Here is an 18669-nt window from a genome sequence, read left to right on the forward strand (position 1 = left end):
CAGCATGGCGGAGGAGAAGCCGCCGCAGCTCAGCATAGAGCCCGTGTCACGGCCGCTGGATCTGATGTAGGCCGAGACGATGTGACCGAGTACACGGGCATGCTGACAATTGCATACAGACCCGTCGTCATCAAAGAAGCCGCTCTCGACTCGCCCACCTTCCGCGCGACTGCCGTCCACTACGGCGACCAGATCGAACTGATAGAGCGATGGCTCCACTCCTTCATCAGCGCAACCTCGACGCTTGCCGCAGAGTGCAACAAGATGCAGGGGCTCGTGGACACGTACATACAGACGTCGCACCCGCCGCTGCAGCTCTCCGAAGCCGTCGTCGACCACGACTACACCGTCCTGGCCCTGAAGCGGTTCGGCGAGGGCGCCCGCGAGTTCTGGAACGGCACGCTGCGCAGCATGAAGAGGGCCGAGGCAACCATGTGCGAGCCCATGCGGGCCTTTGTGTCCAACGACCTGCGCATGCTGAAGGAGGCGCGCAAGAACCTCGACTCGACACAGCGCACCTTTGACGGCGCCATTGCGCGGTACGCGGGCCAGATCAAGACAAAGGAGGCGTCCTCGCTGAGAGAAGATGCCTTCCAATTACACGAGGCGCGACGGGCATACCTCCAGGCCAGCATGAACTTCTGCGTCTTGGCACCCCAAGTGCGTCTGACACTGGACAAGATACTCGTCAAGGTGGTCAACGAGCAGTGGCGCGACATGAAGGCGGCAACAGATGCGTCCAACAAGGGCTTCAACATGTGGACCTCCGACGTCGAGCGCGTGCGGGGCTGGAGCAAGGAGATGGAGAACGGCGAGCGTGTCTTCAAGAGGGAGCTCCATCTAGCACGCCAGCAGATCGAGGGCGCCGCCGAAGTCAGCGCAAGACCATCGCGAGAGCTGGACACCTACGCCGCTTCGACTGTCCCATACCTCGGCGCCGCGCCTTCGTCCGCGAACCTACAATCCCCGGCGAAGCCAGAGTTCGGCAGCGACAAGGCTGAAAAGCAGGGCTGGCTGTTCCAGCGCACTATCACCGGTAAGCCGGCCAGGACCTACTGGGTCAGGCGCTGGTTCTTCGTCAAGAACGGCATCTTCGGCTGGTTGACACAGGGCACGCGGTCCGGCGCCGTGGAAGAATCAGAGAAGATCGGTGTCCTGCTCTGCGGTATTCGACCAGCCTTTGCTGAGGAGCGACGCTTCTGTTTCGAAGTCAAGACGAAAGACACGACGATCCTCCTACAGGCCGAGACGCAGAACGATATCACTGAGTGGATCTCTTCCTTTGAGGTCGCCAAGCGCAAGGCACTGGAAGATACATCCAAGGATCTGTCGGGAGCTGCCTCTGTCGACGCCGCTTTTTCTATAAGCCCTCCTGTGGCCCCTGAGTTCGCTGCAAAGACCTCTGAGGGACAAGCCGGCCAGCCTGGTGAAGACACCGTCAGCATGGACCGTACCGAATCGCTCGGCGTTCCTGGTGCTGACAGCAATGCGACACGCGGTAGCTTCGATGTGTCGGCTCGACGTGGCACAACAACTGAAGGCGATAGCAGCCGCCGCGATCATACTGCCAGAATTATGGAGAAGCTCGACTTGACAAGGAAATCAACAGTAAGCCCTCAGCTGAGTGGAAGCAACCCCTCTTCCGCCAGCGGTGGCATTGCTAGTCTTATCTCCGCAAGTCTTGCTTCAGCTAGTCATAACATTGTACAGGTCGGACAGATTGCGGCGCCTGCACCTGGCCTCCCTGATACTCGGCTTGTCATGGGCCAGACACTTCCATATACCAGTCTTGCGCCTTCCACCCTTGCGAGCCCGCCGGCTCCGACCAACCTTAGCAAAGCCGCTGTCGCTGTAAGCGGAGAGCGAGGTCTCGGGACAGGTCGCTCAGGTAACATGCCTGGTGGGCTCATGGCTAACCTCTGGGGCTCGGTCAACTGGGGATATGTCAACGTCCTTGGGCGCGAAGATGAGACCAATACGCGCGACCGCAGTCAATCTGGACCTCCGAGTCCTATTAACCCGTCTCCTGTCCTTGGACCCAGCGATGAGAAGAATGGAACACCTCCTGTTCCTACCGGCGCTGTTCATCGCAAGTCAAGCAGTATGGGCGGACCCATTCCGATACTCACCAAGACCAACCATGACGAGGTCGACTTCCCCAATTACTACCCTCTCGCTCTCCGGATGCAAGACGCTCAGTTCCGGATACTGTTCCCCACAGTGCCACGCTCGGAGAAAGTCGTGCTGGTGTTCCGAGCCGTATGGAATCCGACAGATCAACAAGAGTTCCCCGGGCGCGTGTACGTCACAACTAAGAACATATACTTCTACAGCAATCACCTGGGTCTTGTACTTATCACGGGAATAAGCATGTCTTCTATCGATGAAGTCACTGCTGCTCCCGGCAAGGACTGCGACTTTCTTTTCCTCCATTTCAAGTCTGGCGCAAGGGAGGATGGCGCTACTAGGCTCACTGTGAAGACGTTCCTCGAGCCTCTGAAATTGCTCTTGCGTCGACTGAATTTCCTCGTACGCAATACTGCCTCTGGAGAGCACAACCTCGAAGAAACGATGAAGAGAATGATCAAGATGGAGACGGATGAAAGCCTTAATGCCCCTGGTGAGGAGGGTTGGGAGGAAATCTCTCCAGACACGCCTGTTGATACAGGCTATGGCGGGAAGAACATCAAGACCAGCCTGCGCATTGATGGTAATCTGTTTGGACCATCCGGCGCAAGTGCCGCAAAGAACGCAACCAAGTTCAAACTACCGTCGCAAGCTGTAGTCTTTGCTCCAGCTGGCATGACGCAAGTTGCCGTGGAGAAGGAGTACGATATCAGCGCAAAAGGCCTATTTCATATACTCTTCGGTGACAAGAGTGCGGTGTTCCAGCTACTATATCGGGAACGGAGAGCGTCCCGCATCGTCCAAGGGCCGTGGATCACGAGCGAAAAAAACCTTCAACGACGAGATTTCGAGTACGAAATTGCACAGCCTGGTAAGAACGGAGCTGTTGTCATAAACGACTACCAGGTCATCGAAGTCCTCAACGACCATCTTTGTTACGTGGTCTCAGATCGCAAGACACCGTGGTACCTGCCAGGCCACGATCGATTTGTACTTCTTAGCAAAACAGTCATCACACATGTGTCAAAAGCACGATGTAAGCTTGCTATCCACACAAAGGTGGACTGGAAGCGCAACCCACGTTTTGCGAGGAAACTCATCGAACGCCAAGCCCTGCAAGACCTGGAGCTTGAGGCGCAAGATCTTGTTGATGTCGTCAATGATCAAGTCGCCAGGCTCGGCCACAACAGAAGCACGAACAAGGTCACAAATATCTTTGGTCAGATCGGCGCCCAAACACAAGCTGTACAGCTCGACGCGCAGGACATACCACCGCCGAACCGACCTCGGAAGTTCAAATTACGCCCGCAGACGACCGCATCTTTTGTCGCGCAATATATAGGGAACATCATTATAAGTGTGGTGTCAACAGTCATGAGCTGGATATTGGCGATCGTAGCCGGTCTTGGCAAAGTTATCTCAGCACACACATTGCTCTTTGGCCTTTTGCTAGTCAGCGGTGGAGCCAACTTCTTTTATACTTCCAGGGACAGTTGGAGCTGGTGGCACGAGCGAAATGCCGCTAATTACATGTCGCGATTGGGTGTCAAGCCATCGACTACGATGACCCGCTCGATCTACATTCGCGATATCGAGGAGTCGTTCTTGAACCGGAACAACACCAATCTTGAGCTTTCAGTGCCAGTCGCGGCGAGCACTGATAACAAATGGTGTGCTTCTTCACCTAGAGATGCCAACTCAGCTAATTGTATACAGCCACCAGACGTTCACAACCCTCCTCCACGATCCCTCATCTACCGTCTCCACCCAGTCTTTCTTCAAACCCTCTACGCATAGCACCCAGCGCCTCCACCGCACGCGACAAAGCCTCGGCTCGCACCGTCACGATCTACTCGTTGCTTTACGCGTCGTCAATCGCATTGAGAAGGAAGTGGTGGAAGCGGAATACGAGAACTGGCTACTGGATGAGACACATAAATGTAGCAAGGTTGGAAAGCTCCTAGAACGCGCGGCCAAGAAGGGCAAAGAGAAGCAGGTAGAGGATTGGGTCAGAGGGTACTGCGGGGACTGTCAAAAGAGTTTGCAGGTGGTTGAGGAGAGCCGGAAGGGTCTGGTATGAGCCCTACTTCGGTTAGCCACTGAGCACAAGAATATGTAATGGGACAGTCGGATGGGAAACCTGGTAATGCCATCGCACAAGCGACGAACTGAACCTAACTTTATCGAATTTAATAACGAAATAGACCCTCAATTCCGTAATTCAGGGCGACCTCGGCGCTCTTGACTCCGTACCTTGGGTCTCTTCTACACTTACCTTTATCATCACTTATTTTACTACCCGACCCGCTCTCACCTTCACACTCAGATAAGACTCTGGAATTTGTGTGCGCAGATCTAACCAGCTCGCACTGCTAACCTCTTTATCTGAACAACCGCAGCCATGTCTAAACTCGAGTCCGGAATGTCGTGTACGCTGAAAGATGATACCATTACGGTAAATGACGACCTCAAGATCTCCTTCCGACGCACAGTCCGTGTGCCAGATATCTCCGAGTCGAACTACCTTCCTCCTAACCTCGGCGCCTTCCCACTCGAAGCGGTGTCACGGCACAGCGTCAAACTGCCAAAGGCGATGATCGTAAAGAGCGGCGTTTTCTTCCCCATGTACCGTAAGTATCGTCGAGACTGATTAGAAACTTGAACGTCCAACTGACAAGCGTGCAGAATCCGAGGCGATGTGGATCAACTTCAGCCCTGTCCAAGAGCAGATGCATCCCTACAAGATCAAAATCTACGTCGGCGGCGTGAACGTCATCTCCGCCGAGCCCGCCACCGAGACCGTAGCCAACCAGTTCCGCCGACAAATCCGACTAGGAAAGGCTCCTGCAGACGCCAAAACCACATCTCCCCTACAAGACTACATCGTCGTCCCACAACAGAAGTGGATCGATGGCATCGCCCACGGAGACGGCACAGTCCGGCAGTTTGTCGCTATGCCCAGCAATAGCGGGGCTTCAGTCGAAGCGCAGATCACAGGACAAGAAGCTACAGCCGGTATCCAGATTGAAATCACGCCTTACAAACTGCCTGGTCCACGAGCCTTCCCCGGTGAGCCCATGCAGATCTTCCTCAAGCAGCTCAACGGCACGACCAAGACGTTCGACGTCACCCATCTGGAGCCCATCAGCAACTTCAAGCTGCGTATCCGCGAAGTTACGGGTATACCCACGCAAGACATGCGTTTGATCTACGCTGGGAAGCAGCTCGAAGGTAAGCCAGCCACCCACCTCCGTCACCACATCAATCCCCAATAAATACTGACCCCCCACCAGACTCCCGCGACTTCGACGACTACCGCATTTACAAAGAATCCACCATCCACATGGTCCTCCGCCTACGCGGCGCCGGCCCCCCAGACCCCACAACCGCGCAGATGAACCTCGCAGCCGGCGGCCTCATCCACCAAGTCATCCACCGCGATACCCTGCGTCCCAACTGGGACGTTGCCAAAACCACCGTGTTCAACGCGCAGATCCTGAATGCTGCGCTGTACGAAACTGTTACGGGGCGGAAGCCGCTTACGCGTCCTCTCTCGCACGAGGTGTATGCGACGGCTGGGTTCCCGTATTACAAGATGTATGAGGAGAATAGTGGGGTGTATGGCAGTAGGTTTGGGTCGATCAAGTCAGTGGGCGAGCTGAAGGGGCAGGGCAAGGGGCAGGGCGTGGTCAGTGCGGTGAAGGTTGTGGATGGGGGGTATGGGAGCGGGATTGAGGTGATGAATCCACAGGGGCCGTATCTGGTGTCTGAGCTTATGGAGGAGGTTGAGGAGGCGTTGGAGGGGTATCATATCGCTGAGTTTTAGACTCGTGATGTACTTGATGGCTAGGGCGCAAGGTCTGATTGATGTGGCATGCACGATTGGGCGTAAAGAGGGATATGGAATGAGCTATCGGTTTCGTTCATTGGGGAACATGGGAACAGTGTAGTAGCATGGTAGCTACATGCTAGGAAGCCGATGCATAATCTCTTCCTTCCGTCTTCCATTCCCACCCGTGTGATCGAGGTCTTGGTGCTCAGATGTAGTACTCTCATGTATCGTTCATTTGACACACTCTCATCACAGTTCTGCGCCCATCGCGGCTGCGCTTAGCGATACTGTCTTCTAGTCAGCCTCCATCTCATCGTTCCCGATCCTTCTTTTTCTTTCCCCTGTTCTGCTGCGAAACAGCACGCTCCGCATCTAATCACATACCTTGACGAACCCAATGTCCTGCGCCTTCTCACGGAAAGCCTGACGACTCATGTTGATTCCGTACTTGCGAATGATACCAGCCTTCTTTTTGTCACCGGTAACGACACTAACTTCCCGTCAGCACAGTCCATCTTGTTTGATCCCTCCTCTTCCGCTTTAGATTCAGTCGCAGACATACCAGCCGATAGAGGCCTTGCCGTACTTGCGCGGGCGCGAGTACCAGACTGATTCGTGCGACATGTTGGCAGTTTGGTTCTTTCGTTCGATAAGGCGATGTCTTGCGAAAGAGCAGCGGGAATTCTAGTTAATGAATTTCAGTTTCGTGTGTGCGGCGCGGATTGGCGAGGTTCAGACGTTCTGCATGGGTTGGTTGGTGTGAGGTAGTACCTTGTTGGACAGTCTGTCCGGGGTTGCGTATCACGGTACTCGCTCGGAGGGAAGTAACGTGATTTCGAACGTCACCTCTTGAGATGCATGTTTGGATATCGTTGATATATTTGACCGGGTTCGTGACTAGGAGTCGCGCTGGAGTAGGTGGCTGCCAAGGCCTAGGTGGTGAGCTAGGATGGTGCTTTGGCTAGAAAGGTATCTACTTCACATACAGAGCGCTCCTAAAAGCCCGAGCACAGATGAGCGATGGAGTTGATTATGAGAATGATGATTGTTTTGCTGTCTGTCTACCTATATACCTGAGCCTGCTCGAAGACATCCGAAGAATGTACCGAAATGTCTATCATCACGACCTTTACCGTTAGCACGCCAATAACACCCATGTGGATAAGAGATATCGAATTCGATAATCTCAAAATCAGAAATGCGCAACCCGGTTTGACCGCCAGCGGGCAAATGCTTTTGCGGCCGTGCCTGTATCGAGCTTGCCGTGCTCAAAACAGTTTCAAGTCGTTCCGGTCTCCGATATGAAAGAGCTGCCACCTCACACGACATCTAAAGTAATCAGTCATACGTTATTCATGTTCGTCCGTCTCGTTCCTGATGGCATTTCACCTCAGAAGGCTGGATTCCAAAGGTGCAGTTCGATGATCATGCCGTCCCCAAGATCGAGATCAAGGTACCATGCGTTATTAGGCGCAGAACCTAGTCCTCGGTAAGTGTGAACGTCGGAGGGATCATGTTGAATGTAGTGGAATGATAGAATGAGTAAGTCTGTCATCCCATGCACCCCAAGAAGATGCAGGCTTAAATCGCCTGCTTCTTCTCAAATGTCGTCGATATCGTAGTAGTCGTCAAAGCCGTATGGTGGACGCCGGATCTGAGGTCTCGCCCAACCGTTGCCAACATCGTCGTCGTCCTTCTCTGCATCTAGTGGCGTCCAAACGATGACTTTCTTTCGCACCCTCCAACTTCTCTTATGAAATCTCGCTTTCATGTCCCTCTCTTTTCCGTAACCAGGTGACTTTTGAGTGACATCCACGTTGTCGCCGCGCTTTACTAAGACAAGCAGCGCCTTTCGAGCGCCAGCGCCCTTTGTCAAATCCTCATCGTCCACCCTGCCGAATCCCTGGAGTTCATGCTCTTCTGGGCTCTGTTCGAAAGACTCTCGTCTGTTTGGGTCAAGGACGGACGTGCAGTCGTTCTCCTCAGTCGACCTGAAGACCTGAACAATCGATCCGGAGCCTTCTCCATCCCTGTTCCACAGTCTCTTGTTCCAGAACCGAGGCTGGGGCTGACGGCATATATCCCCGGTCTCACGAGATCCGTGGCTCCTGGAGGGGCTGAAGCCGAGCATGCGCGAACTTCGAGTGACATAGCGAAGCTCCTTCCAACCGTTCCCGCGGTTGATCAAGTTCGTGATAGCGTCATACTCCGGTGCAGCAGCGGCTACTGCAAAAACTGTCAAGCAGTCCAGTCGGAGCGCAGGGAGAAGCTGAAAGATCGATTCGTGACGGTACATGAGGTCGTCGAACCCTTTGAGATAACGCATCATTGGGGAGCCGATCAGCCGAAGATGGCGGATCTTGGACACAGTAGATTCAGGTAACTCGGAGAGTCTGTTTAGCATAGTCTGAGGGTCCTCAAAGTTGAACGTAACACGCTGAAGCCATATGTCGCGTGTTTCGATGTGTATCTGGCGGGATACGCGCAATAGCGCGAGGGAATGTGGGGCAGGCTTGAGATACCTCTCGCCATAGCGGGGTGTGTATCGCAGGCCGAACGTCAGCCTCGTCGAGTTGAAAGCCAGCTCCCAGATCTCATCGCGCAGTTCTCGAGGCAGTTGCAGCAGGGGGCTCGAATCGTTCATTGCAGTGTTGTCGTCAGTCATTCTTATCGACCTGATGGAGGTTTGGCGGGGCTCATTGTACCAGCGGTACCGGCCGCTCTTGGGCGGGATGAAGTAGTCTTCGTCCTGGATCATCATCTTGGAGAAGGTTTGCCCTGCATGGGAATCGAAGGCCGTGGATGGCACCGAGACATGGGGATTGGCCAGCTGATAAGCCCTTGGTGGTGTTCAGCGCCAAGCAGGTTCCCGGCTTGCCGTCACGCGACACTCGATTAGTCGCCTGGCAATCTCGACTCAGCCACCTTCCATCTCCACTCAGTTGGGACGATTACTCCACTCTTATATCTCGACTTTCCCAATACTGCCAAAATGCCTCGCGCCCGCCGAATATCCCGCAGCCGTTCCTTGTTCCTGGTTGTGAGTCTCCCGGCCGACGTCTAGCCCCGCACCTTGCGTAATGCCGGATGTCCAGACAATAAGCAACGCGTTAGGTTTTGGCCATTACATCAAGCTTCCATCTAGGACGCGTCTTGCATAGACTCTCGCACGGACAAGAACCCAAAAATCGCGCTTCAAAGCTAACAATACGCAGTGTTACGCACTTCCGAAGACCACATATGGAGCCGATATCCAGCCCAAGCAAACCAAGGACGACACAATCCTGTCGGACCGCTGAGTCTAGATACCGAAGTCCTGCCAAGCATCTCCACACTCACCGAAATGCGCTGTTTACCACCTAAACGCTATGCCACATTGATGTCGATATCCCGTCTCCAGTAGCCATTACCGAGGCGTATGGCTGAGATGCATACAAGCGAGCCTGCCACCGGAACATCTCGGGCGCCACTTCTGGTCCATCGCCCTCCGAGCGGCACGGTGGGACGCGTCCCAACAATTGGATGAGGCTGACAAGTACACCATGCCATGGAGTTTGTTGCTCTTGTCGGGCTCTCCTATGCTTGATACGATGGCCACTTATGACGTACGGACATCCTGAAGATCGGCAAGCTTGTAACGGCCTCACCACGCTTGGTATGATCGAATGGAAGCCCGAGTCAGCTTATCCTGCAGGAATGCAATTGTGGATCGGATGGCGCATCGAGGCCGTAGAATTCCATTCCAATGCAACCTGCTCGAGGCTGGCGCGTGGGGCTCCGCAATATTCTTTAGCGCGGCACTCGCCATACCGGTACGTCGTTCACGAAGCCATACATGAAGCACACCGACGACTACCGGAGACAGTCCGATCGTAGGACACATGCCTCAACAGAACTACTTGGCACGAAATGCCTGCTGGATGTTGCACCAAGAATCAACAAGCGCAAGCTCACGACGATGTAGTGGGACTGGTACCGGCATACCGCTCTGGGATATACGAGAGTGGATCTCGGGCCCATCTTAGAGGATGCCTCGCCGTGTTGGCTTCTAGACAGGTGAGATTATGGAAACATTGCGGATACGTGACTACGCTTCAAAGGCACTTCAAGGGCTCGGTGCTCTTCTCAACATAGCCTCGGTGCTTAGCTCCTCCGAGGCTCTCACTGGAGGGTCATGGATGGGGGTCGTCCTCTACCTCGCCGTTCGTAGAAGCGCGGGTGAGGTGAGCTATCGGTGTGAGTACGGTGGAGCAGTAACGCGACTTACCTAGACGCACACCATCGACCAATAACTGCACTGTCTTCGCGCTTATTGTACGCTGCCTTTTCTCACTGCTCTCGGTTGTCAAAGATTGCCAATCTCGTCCGCATAACAGTGTGCTCACTTGATCACCCAGATTGTTTCTCAATCTTCTCCAACGGGTGTGAAATGTTGGAGGCCCAGATGTCACTTTCTCAACGACATGACTACGAATCTTAGCTCATACCTGTATCACTTGACCCATTGCAGAAACATGTCGTTCTTGCGCTGTCGAATGCTGCTCTTGCGACTTCTCCGCCGCGATTCCGTACCTGCGTCCAGTCACTTACTTAGCCGTTTATCTTATTTCACTCATCACCTGTCCTTGTCAGACACTCAGCTTCGCGCAACACTTTTCTGTTCTTTGCTCTATACTGCTTGTCATCATGGCCGACGCGATGCGCTGCAAGCTGCAATATTACCCCGGTCACTTCTCTCCAGTATCACAAAGCAAAGTTTCCTTCCTCAAGCAACGCCACCAGGGCGAAGACTCAATGAAAAAAAGAAGGTTCCTATCGATCCTCACCACTTGGATGAGTGCCGAATGACAGGAAGAAAGTTCTCAGCAAGCCGAAGCTTGTGAGATCATAGCCGCGTCGGTTGTCGATGTTGCCGGTGGGTGTCGTTGGTCGGTATCGCCGGTCGATGTCGCCGGTCGATACATGTATATGTATATGTCGTCCTCCATCTCGGTGATGTGCTAACCCATTGCGGGTGTGCCTACCCCAGTGGGTACCTGTTGGACCAAGGGCTGGGATAACTCTCTGCACAAATGATGGTTGGCAAACCCCGCTTACTTCTATTTGGGCGTGCTAAGCTGCCACCGCCATCATGGGGATCAGGCCAGGACCATTTGGTCTGTCAGGAAGCCCGAAGGCAACACCATTTCTGTGGCTCTCTTCTCACCCGGTGGTATGCGTATCTCCACCAACGCTCTGGATTCATGCGGTCCATAGCATGCCGTCGTATACAGAGGCATTGCCGCTGGGGCCAGTCCATAACACCGGGATGAGTGGGGGAAGCTGCACTGTCGAGCTGCAGGCGCAAGACAGTGTGGCTACGCCCTCCCTACAACAGAGAGTCACGGATCCAGCGTTAGTACCCAAGAGACACGAGCTCAAGCAAATCGCTGGCAGTGTTAACTGGGGGCAAAGACCAGGAGAATACTGACAGGCTAAAGAGGATCCAGGTCGCAGGGAAGGAATGCTACCCTCACGGGAATAGTCAGCAAGCGGGAGTCCGGGGCGAGCACTTACCTGCGTGGTGGTGGAGGAAGAAAGAGGTGGAGGAAGAAAGAGGTGGAGGACAAGGCTGGAAGAAACTCAATATACGCCGTGTGTGGGCGCCAAGCCAAGAGCCTGTGCGCTGTAGGCAGCAGCGAAAATATGAAAAGCGCGTCACAATAGAAGGTCTGAGACAGGGGTGGAAGTTTCTGCAAAAGTGAAGGTGAACGCGGCTCTGTGGGCACGTGAACCTGGGTGACGCAACGAACAAGACGATAGCGAGGAACATTGGAAAGTTGGAACTCCAACTTTGAATCTTTGAGATCAACGGCGAATTGAGCCAGTATCGAACGAAGACGCAGCGGCGACCATCTTATATTGCCCTCTTCTGACTCAGAGTGCGATGCATACTCTGGTTCTTCCATCTCGTCCCATGCATGGTACTACGGTGACGCGACGCAGACGAGCGACTCACAACTTCCGAATTCCATATGTACCCATCCAGTCAGATCCTCTCGAAAAAAGAGAAGTATCGTCAACACAAGAGCTTGAGCCAGTATCGTGATAAGAGAAAATAGACTTGCGTAGCATCGCGCTCATATAGTCGGCCTGGCAACAGACCACGCGATAACTGCGACACGAGCGTTTGTCGTGGCAAGTCCCATTGGCCGAATTCGGTCTTTCGCATACACATCCATTATTTGCTTGCAATCGAGGTCAACTCGCGAAGAGTCAGCCCTGACACTACCACGAGTTCTGGGTAGCGATCAATCGCTCCTCCCCGAACAAGACAGATACCTGATGACGACACTGCCAACATCAACACCCACATCCACCATGGCGAGCGCGCAGAGTACCGGGGCCGCCAGCTTCCTGAAACTACCAACCGAGCTGCTCGACCAGGTCGCCAGCCTCCTCCCCCGATCGGCTCTTCGCGCACTCGCCCTGACGTCAAAGAAGGCGAATGTCTCCGCCATCGACACCCTCTACAAGATCTACCTCAACCGCACTGCTCCCGCGAAAGCGCCCTTCCATCTCTTCCTCCGAACTGTATGCGAGCGACCCGACCTTGCGGCTAAGGTGAAGCGCGTCGACATTCGCGGATGGCGTTCGGAGTATGAGGTCGCGACAGGAGCTGCGTGGCGGGGTGTGACCGAGGTTAGAGACGTCGACCAAACCGAGAAGAGCGGCCCGTCGTTCACGAGCACGGAGAAGAGCGTACAAGATTCAGCCACGGCAAGGCTCAAGTTGTTCGTCGGAGCCGCAGTCAAGGCCGGTATAGTCTCTGAGCCCACATCGCTTTCAGTATCAGCGCTCAAGGCGAGCATTGTATGGTACACATCACTGAAGGAGGACGGCGACTTTCTGCGCCTCCTGGGTCGGGGTGTAGAGGATGCGCAGCTTGTGCTGATCCTGGCTCTACTTCCCAACATGGAAGTCCTTCGTATCGATGGATTGAGCCCTTTTCCGCTCCTCGATTGGTAAGTGAACCTACTATGCGACATGGTTTGAGACACATGCTGACTTTTTGCACCAACATTTAGGCATCACTTCCTCTCACGTTCCAGCACAGCGCTTCAGAAGGTTTCGGCGCTACAGATCAACGGCTCGAACACGAGCGTGGAAGAGCCAGTCGTCAGGGACAGTTTACAGTTTCTCGACATTATACCAAACCTGCGGAAGATTTACCTTATTGCCATTGCCGCTGGTGGTCATAAATTCACGATCAAGGCGCTTCCGTCGACCAAACTCGAGGGAGTTGTCCTTCTCGGATGCGGAGTGAACATTCGCCTCTTGCGTAAGATTATGCTCGGCCAGAGTCTGATCGTTATAGCCTATCGACCTGGTCCAGCTCAGATCGATGCAGTCACAGGATCCGACATCGCTCTGCCAGACCTCTTCGCTTCATTCGCGCATTCCAAGCTCTCGCTGCAGTCGTTAATGCTTTTCCCTTCTAGCATCAAGTCTGAACAGAGCAACCTCAAGCACTTCGAGAATCTCAAAACATTGGAAATACCTCTTTTGGATGTCCTAAGCATCCCATACGACGAGCAAGAGCCCGAGACCATTCACGCTCTCCTCAAAGACCAGCTTCCGGCTACCCTGAAGCACATCGCTCTACGCTATATGACCAGCAATATTCAGACCAAGATAGTTATAGAACAACTGGCTGTGTTGAAGATGCAAAACGTATTGCCGGACCTCGACAAAGCAACCTTCAATTTTATCAGCGCTGTGGCATCGTCGTTTGTCTCCACGGCGATGATCAATATCGGTGGTCCTACGGGAGGGCTTGCTGCAGGCACGACGTGGGAATCTCTACCAGAGATGGAGAAGATGGTTCGGGAAGACTGTGGCAAGCTGTATGAAGACGCGGGCATCTGCATGGTGGTAGAACAGACGGACTACTAGAAAGGTGGCTGGACAGAGGCGCACATCAGGGAATGGCCAGGAGGAGGGTGGGGAACACAAAAAAGAGCCCATGGATTGCAAGCCCTCATGTCCTTTGCCGTTGAAGGATAATAGCGGCGTTAGGTTGTTTGGGCATCTCGTCGGTACCGATTTGGGACTAGCCCGCTTCATGTCGCCCGGGCGTGCTGTTCGCATTCCAGATCTCTAATGACATCACTCTCACAGAATACCCTTCGAGATCCACCATTCGTGACCAAATCGTCGCGCACTATCTACGGAACCACGGCATATACTCCAAGAGAACTACTGATTCCGTGGCGCAATGTGGCTCAGCAGGCACGTGGCGCTTTATTCGTTCGCCACGATGACGCGCACTCGACTGGAGCTCCCGTTCGCACGTAATGCCCTGGGTTATTAGCCCACCACCCCGCAGCTCACATTGCGACATTACCTGTTATACGTGATTTACATCAGATCTCTTTACCTTTACTCATCTTCCTACACATTCGACTCTGAACCCTTTCACACCGATTACACATCATGGCAGACTTCGCACCACCACCAGTATGTACATCGCAATCGCGACAATGGTGTCGCATGGCATCGATAACAGTAATCACAGGGCCCTCCCCCGCCAAAGGTACCCGAAGGCTGGAAGGCCGTCTGGAATCCGCAATACAATGAGTGGTTCTACGTCAACACCTACACAAAGCAGTCGCAATGGGACAAGCCAACCGAGGCCGTCTATCCTCCCGGCGAAGCCCCGCCCGCTGGCGCACCCCCCGGATATGCGCCTCCAGCAAGTGGCGCGGTAGGTGGGTACCCCAGCGAGAAGGGAGGCTTTGGCAGCAACAACCCATACGCGAACACGAGCGAGGATGAGGCGCTTGCCAGGAGGCTGCAAGAAGAAGAACAAGCGCGCGCCAACGGACACCCGAGCGACACGCGCGGACATGCGAACGACTACTACCAGCAGCCTGGCCAGTCGCAACCACCACAGTACGGCGGCTATGGACAGCAGACCACCAGCTCGTATCCGCAAGAGCAACACCACGACTCGAGTACACAAGACAAAGGAAGCAAGGGCAAAGGGCTGCTAGGCAAGATCCTCGGCAAGGCCACTGGCTCATCCCATTCATCGTCATCGCACGGTTACCCACCACAACAGCATGGCTACGGCCAGCCAGCATACGGTCACGCAGGCTACGGAGGCGGCTACGGAGGAGGTGGCTACGGTCGGCCCATGGGGGGCGGTATGCCAATGGGAGGTGGCATGGGTGGCGGCAGGCGTCCGGGAGGCGGCGGCATGGGAGGCATGGCCCTTGGAGCCGGAGGAGGTCTGCTGGCAGGTGGGCTCATCGGATCAGCAATGGCAGGAGACGGTGGTGACACCTACGTCGAGAACAACTACGGTGATGATGATATGGGTGGAGGAGATATGGGCGGTGGTGATGACATGGGCGACATGGGCGGCGACTTCTAAGGCGACACAGTCTTATCCTAATGGTCTCACGATTTTCCTTACTTGTTTAGATACTAAGGTCGCCCTTCCTACCTAGGTATGCTCTGATAGCAGAATAATATCTTCATCTTAGTCAAGTGCACTCATCTAAGGGCGGTTCTGCGAACATTCGTGCACATGTGAACTATGACGTACCTCAGTGGTCGGTTTAAATCTCTCCGAAAAGTGCAACACCAACAACGCCACTCTCGCAACCCAACAACACCTTATGCTAAGAGCAACTTCGCGCCTAACAAACATCATGGCAGCCGAACAGCAGAATCGTAACATTGTCATTATCGGTAAGATATATCAACAGTCTTGTTTTCGATGACTTTTCTTACTAACAACTTCAGGTGGCGGCATCATTGGTTCAACTACGGCGTATTTCCTTTCGCATCACCCAAACTTCAACAAAGAAAGAGACAGCATCACACTTTTAGAAGCTACTAAGATTGCTGGTGGCGCCTCAGGAAAAGCAGGTGGTCTCCTAGCATTATGGGCATACCCCAACTGCATCGTACCGTTAAGTTACAAACTTCATCAAGAGTTAGCCGAGAAGCATGGCGGCGCTGAGCGTTGGGGGTACCGAGCCGTGCACTGTGGTCAGGTCGATACGTACGGTGTTCTAGCCAAGAACAAGGGTGGCAAAGACGGTGCGAACGGCAAGAGCAAAGATGACTCGGTCAGTCTACAAAAGCGCACGCAGAGAGCAATTGGATTACTACGCGCTGCCGGTGTACCGAAAGACCTCGATTGGGTCGCAGCGGATGGCATCAAGTCTTATGAAGAGATGGGCACGCCACTCACAACGGCGCAAGTGCACCCCTATCACTTCACCACAAGCATGGCGCAGCTCGCCGAAGAAAAGGGTGTCAAAATCGTCTACGGCTCCGCCACCAACATCGAACAAGAAGCCGGCGCCGTAAAATCCGTCTCCTACAAGAGCAAAGACTCAGGCGAAGAACACAACCTCCCCGCCGACACCGTCATCCTCACCGCGGGCCCCTGGACAAAAACAGTCTGGAAACCATCACCCATCTCCGCCCTACGCGCCCACAGCGTCACCATCCGGCCCTCCCGCCCCGTCTCCGCCTACGCCCTCTTCACCTCAATAGACATGCCCCGCGGCAACAACAAACGCGGCGAAACCGTAACCCCAGAAATCTACGCCCGGCCCAACCAAGAAGTCTACGCCTGCGGCGAGGGCGACCACCTCGTTCCCCTTCCTACATCCACAGATCTTGTGCAATGCGATGAGAGTAAGTGTCAGGAGATTTTCGACCAGGTCTCTGCTATCTCCGAGGAGCTGAGAGATGGAGAGGTTACGGCGAGACAGGCGTGTTATTTGCCTAATGTTAGTAGGGGGAGTGGACCGCTTATTGGTAAGACGAGTGTGAAGGGGTTGTTGATGGGGGCCGGGCATACTTGTTGGGGCATTCAAAATGGGCCTGCGACGGGCAAGCTGTTGAGTGAGTTTGTGTTTGAGGGGGAGGGGAAGAGTGCGCAGGTTGGGAGTTTGGATCCGAGGAAGTTTGGGGTTTAGATTGGGGGATGCTGGTTGAGCAATCGAGTATATGATGATGTCCCTCAGTCGGCCTAGTCGCCATTGACCCGGGTGATGTCTTACTTTGGCGATGGGATCTACTACGGGCATCATTACTCCCTAACGTCTGTCAAGACCGCTCTTTCTGCCTAGGCATACACATCGGTTTCTATCGTCTGCGCGACATAGTGTTCTCTTCGTGAGATTTTTCGTAACCGGTAGCGTTCACACTCAGTCCATGGCTCTTTCGTTATAGCCTTTTGTGCCCCGGCCCACGCCATGCCTATCATATCTTTCAGTTCTGAATAGAACATTCAATTCAATGTGTGAGAAAAGAACTCGTTCATGTCGGGGAACAGATATTTATACATTCGAGACCAGCGCTACCCACAGCAACAACATGATGTACCTGAATCTTCACTTCTGGCAGCCGTCTCTCACATCCATGGCTTTTTCAAACGTTTTGGATGCCAACCAGCATGTGCTGATGCCAGTGATATTTTCGCAACTGCTCTCAGATGAGAACATGTCTTGGTTGATGTGGAGTTTAAATCGACTAGTGCTCTCTTTCAACCGAACGTCATGTTTTGTTTGACGGTCTTTTTTTGAGGTCTGGAGAAGCAGAAACAATCTCATGAGTCGATATCGTCGTATTTTCGGGGTTTTTGGATTGAAGATACGAGTGTGATGCTGGGTGTTGAGAAGCGCGGAGAGTAGAGGTTTTATAGACCTAGGAGTCTACTAGTCGAGCTACAGATGCAGACGAGTGGCTGGTAGCACTCATGCGATTTTGGAGATCTCATTTTTGGTTCGCAATTGGCTGGCCAGAACATGGATTGAGCGGCTCAAATTTTCCGGATTAAGATCGGGATAATCGGATGGTCTGCACATGGTAATACTGGGAGTTCTCTTAATCACTCAGTCATGTTTTCGGTTGTTTCCTTTTTCAAGTCAGAAAAAACACTATGAAGTGTGTGATGAGGATTTTGTAGATTCCCGGAAGAGAGGAGTTGGATGAAGAGTAAGTCGAGAAACAGAATCGACGACTTTATAGTAACGCCCGTAGCGGATTCTCAAACTCATGAGAAGCGGATCCCACTGTTTTGGAGTGACTGAACAATGTAGCCTGGTATCGTTGTACTCTGCTGAGTCGATACCATGCGTGAGGGGGCATGGCTCTGATCTACCACGCGTTTGATGGGAAAGCGTCCGGATAACAACATGAACGAATTCGCATCGCTCCCGCAAAACAGCCAGGACATACGTGCTGTCTCCAGTAATTTTCGGTCGGCGGAGAGACAGTCATATGCCAAAGTTTATAGGTTTTTAGAAAGAGGAATTAGGCGAAAGATGTTGTTAAATTAGTTAAAGGTACGAAAGTCTAGAGCCTTTATATAGTAGATACCCAGGCCAGGATATCGGTCGAAGATCATGAGGTGGACGACAAGTAATTTATATGTGTAGTAACTTGTGAAAGACCAGGGCTCGGCATAATTCGATGTCTTGATATTTTTGGTCTATCTCCGGTAGCCAACATGCGGATTATTGTTCCTTGTTTCGCGCGTAGATATGTCGCTTTGTGAAAAGACCTCGTCGTAGCTGGGTAGGTAGTCTGATACGACCAAAACTGCACATAAATTACTCCATGAGACCAACGCAGCGGCAAGATCATGGAGAATCTCTACCGCCTTTTCGCGCTTCCCGTCTCTTCCATAGGTCATCGATCTT

At 53.4% G+C, this 18669-nt stretch overlaps 5 protein-coding genes across 5 annotated transcripts; 4 read left to right on the forward strand and 1 right to left on the reverse strand.

Annotated features, from left to right (window-relative positions):
* Positions 1–4: 4 nt before the first annotated feature.
* On the forward strand, positions 5–4207 carry J4E84_002616 (uncharacterized protein; the record flags this gene model as incomplete). Its single annotated transcript, XM_049385237.1, has 3 exons — positions 5–66; positions 120–3797; positions 3844–4207. 3 exons carry the CDS (start codon positions 5–7, stop codon positions 4205–4207), a joined length of 4104 nt encoding a protein of 1367 aa, XP_049247260.1.
* A 3352-nt stretch (positions 4208–7559) lies between these two features.
* Positions 7560–8720, reverse strand: J4E84_002617 (uncharacterized protein; the record flags this gene model as incomplete). The annotated part of the gene is made up of 1 exon (XM_049385238.1): positions 7560–8720. One exon carries the CDS (start codon positions 8718–8720, stop codon positions 7560–7562), a length of 1161 nt encoding a protein of 386 aa, XP_049247261.1.
* Positions 8721–12319: 3599 nt separating this feature from the next.
* Positions 12320–13894, forward strand: J4E84_002618 (uncharacterized protein; the record flags this gene model as incomplete). Its single annotated transcript, XM_049385239.1, has 2 exons — positions 12320–12963; positions 13027–13894. The coding sequence occupies 2 exons, from the start codon at positions 12320–12322 to the stop codon at positions 13892–13894; spliced, it is 1512 nt and encodes a 503-aa protein (XP_049247262.1).
* Positions 13895–14434: 540 nt separating this feature from the next.
* Positions 14435–15377, forward strand: J4E84_002619 (uncharacterized protein; the record flags this gene model as incomplete). The annotated part of the gene is made up of 2 exons (XM_049385240.1): positions 14435–14458; positions 14517–15377. The coding sequence occupies 2 exons, from the start codon at positions 14435–14437 to the stop codon at positions 15375–15377; spliced, it is 885 nt and encodes a 294-aa protein (XP_049247263.1).
* A 280-nt stretch (positions 15378–15657) lies between these two features.
* Positions 15658–16941, forward strand: J4E84_002620 (uncharacterized protein; the record flags this gene model as incomplete). Its single annotated transcript, XM_049385241.1, has 2 exons — positions 15658–15697; positions 15752–16941. The coding sequence occupies 2 exons, from the start codon at positions 15658–15660 to the stop codon at positions 16939–16941; spliced, it is 1230 nt and encodes a 409-aa protein (XP_049247264.1).
* Between the last annotated feature and the right edge of the window lie 1728 nt (positions 16942–18669).

The sequence above is a fragment of the Alternaria hordeiaustralica genome, assembly GCF_023758085.1.
Source record: "Alternaria hordeiaustralica strain BMP 2776 chromosome Unknown scaffold_3, whole genome shotgun sequence".
NCBI classification, from domain to species: domain Eukaryota; kingdom Fungi; phylum Ascomycota; class Dothideomycetes; order Pleosporales; family Pleosporaceae; genus Alternaria; species Alternaria hordeiaustralica.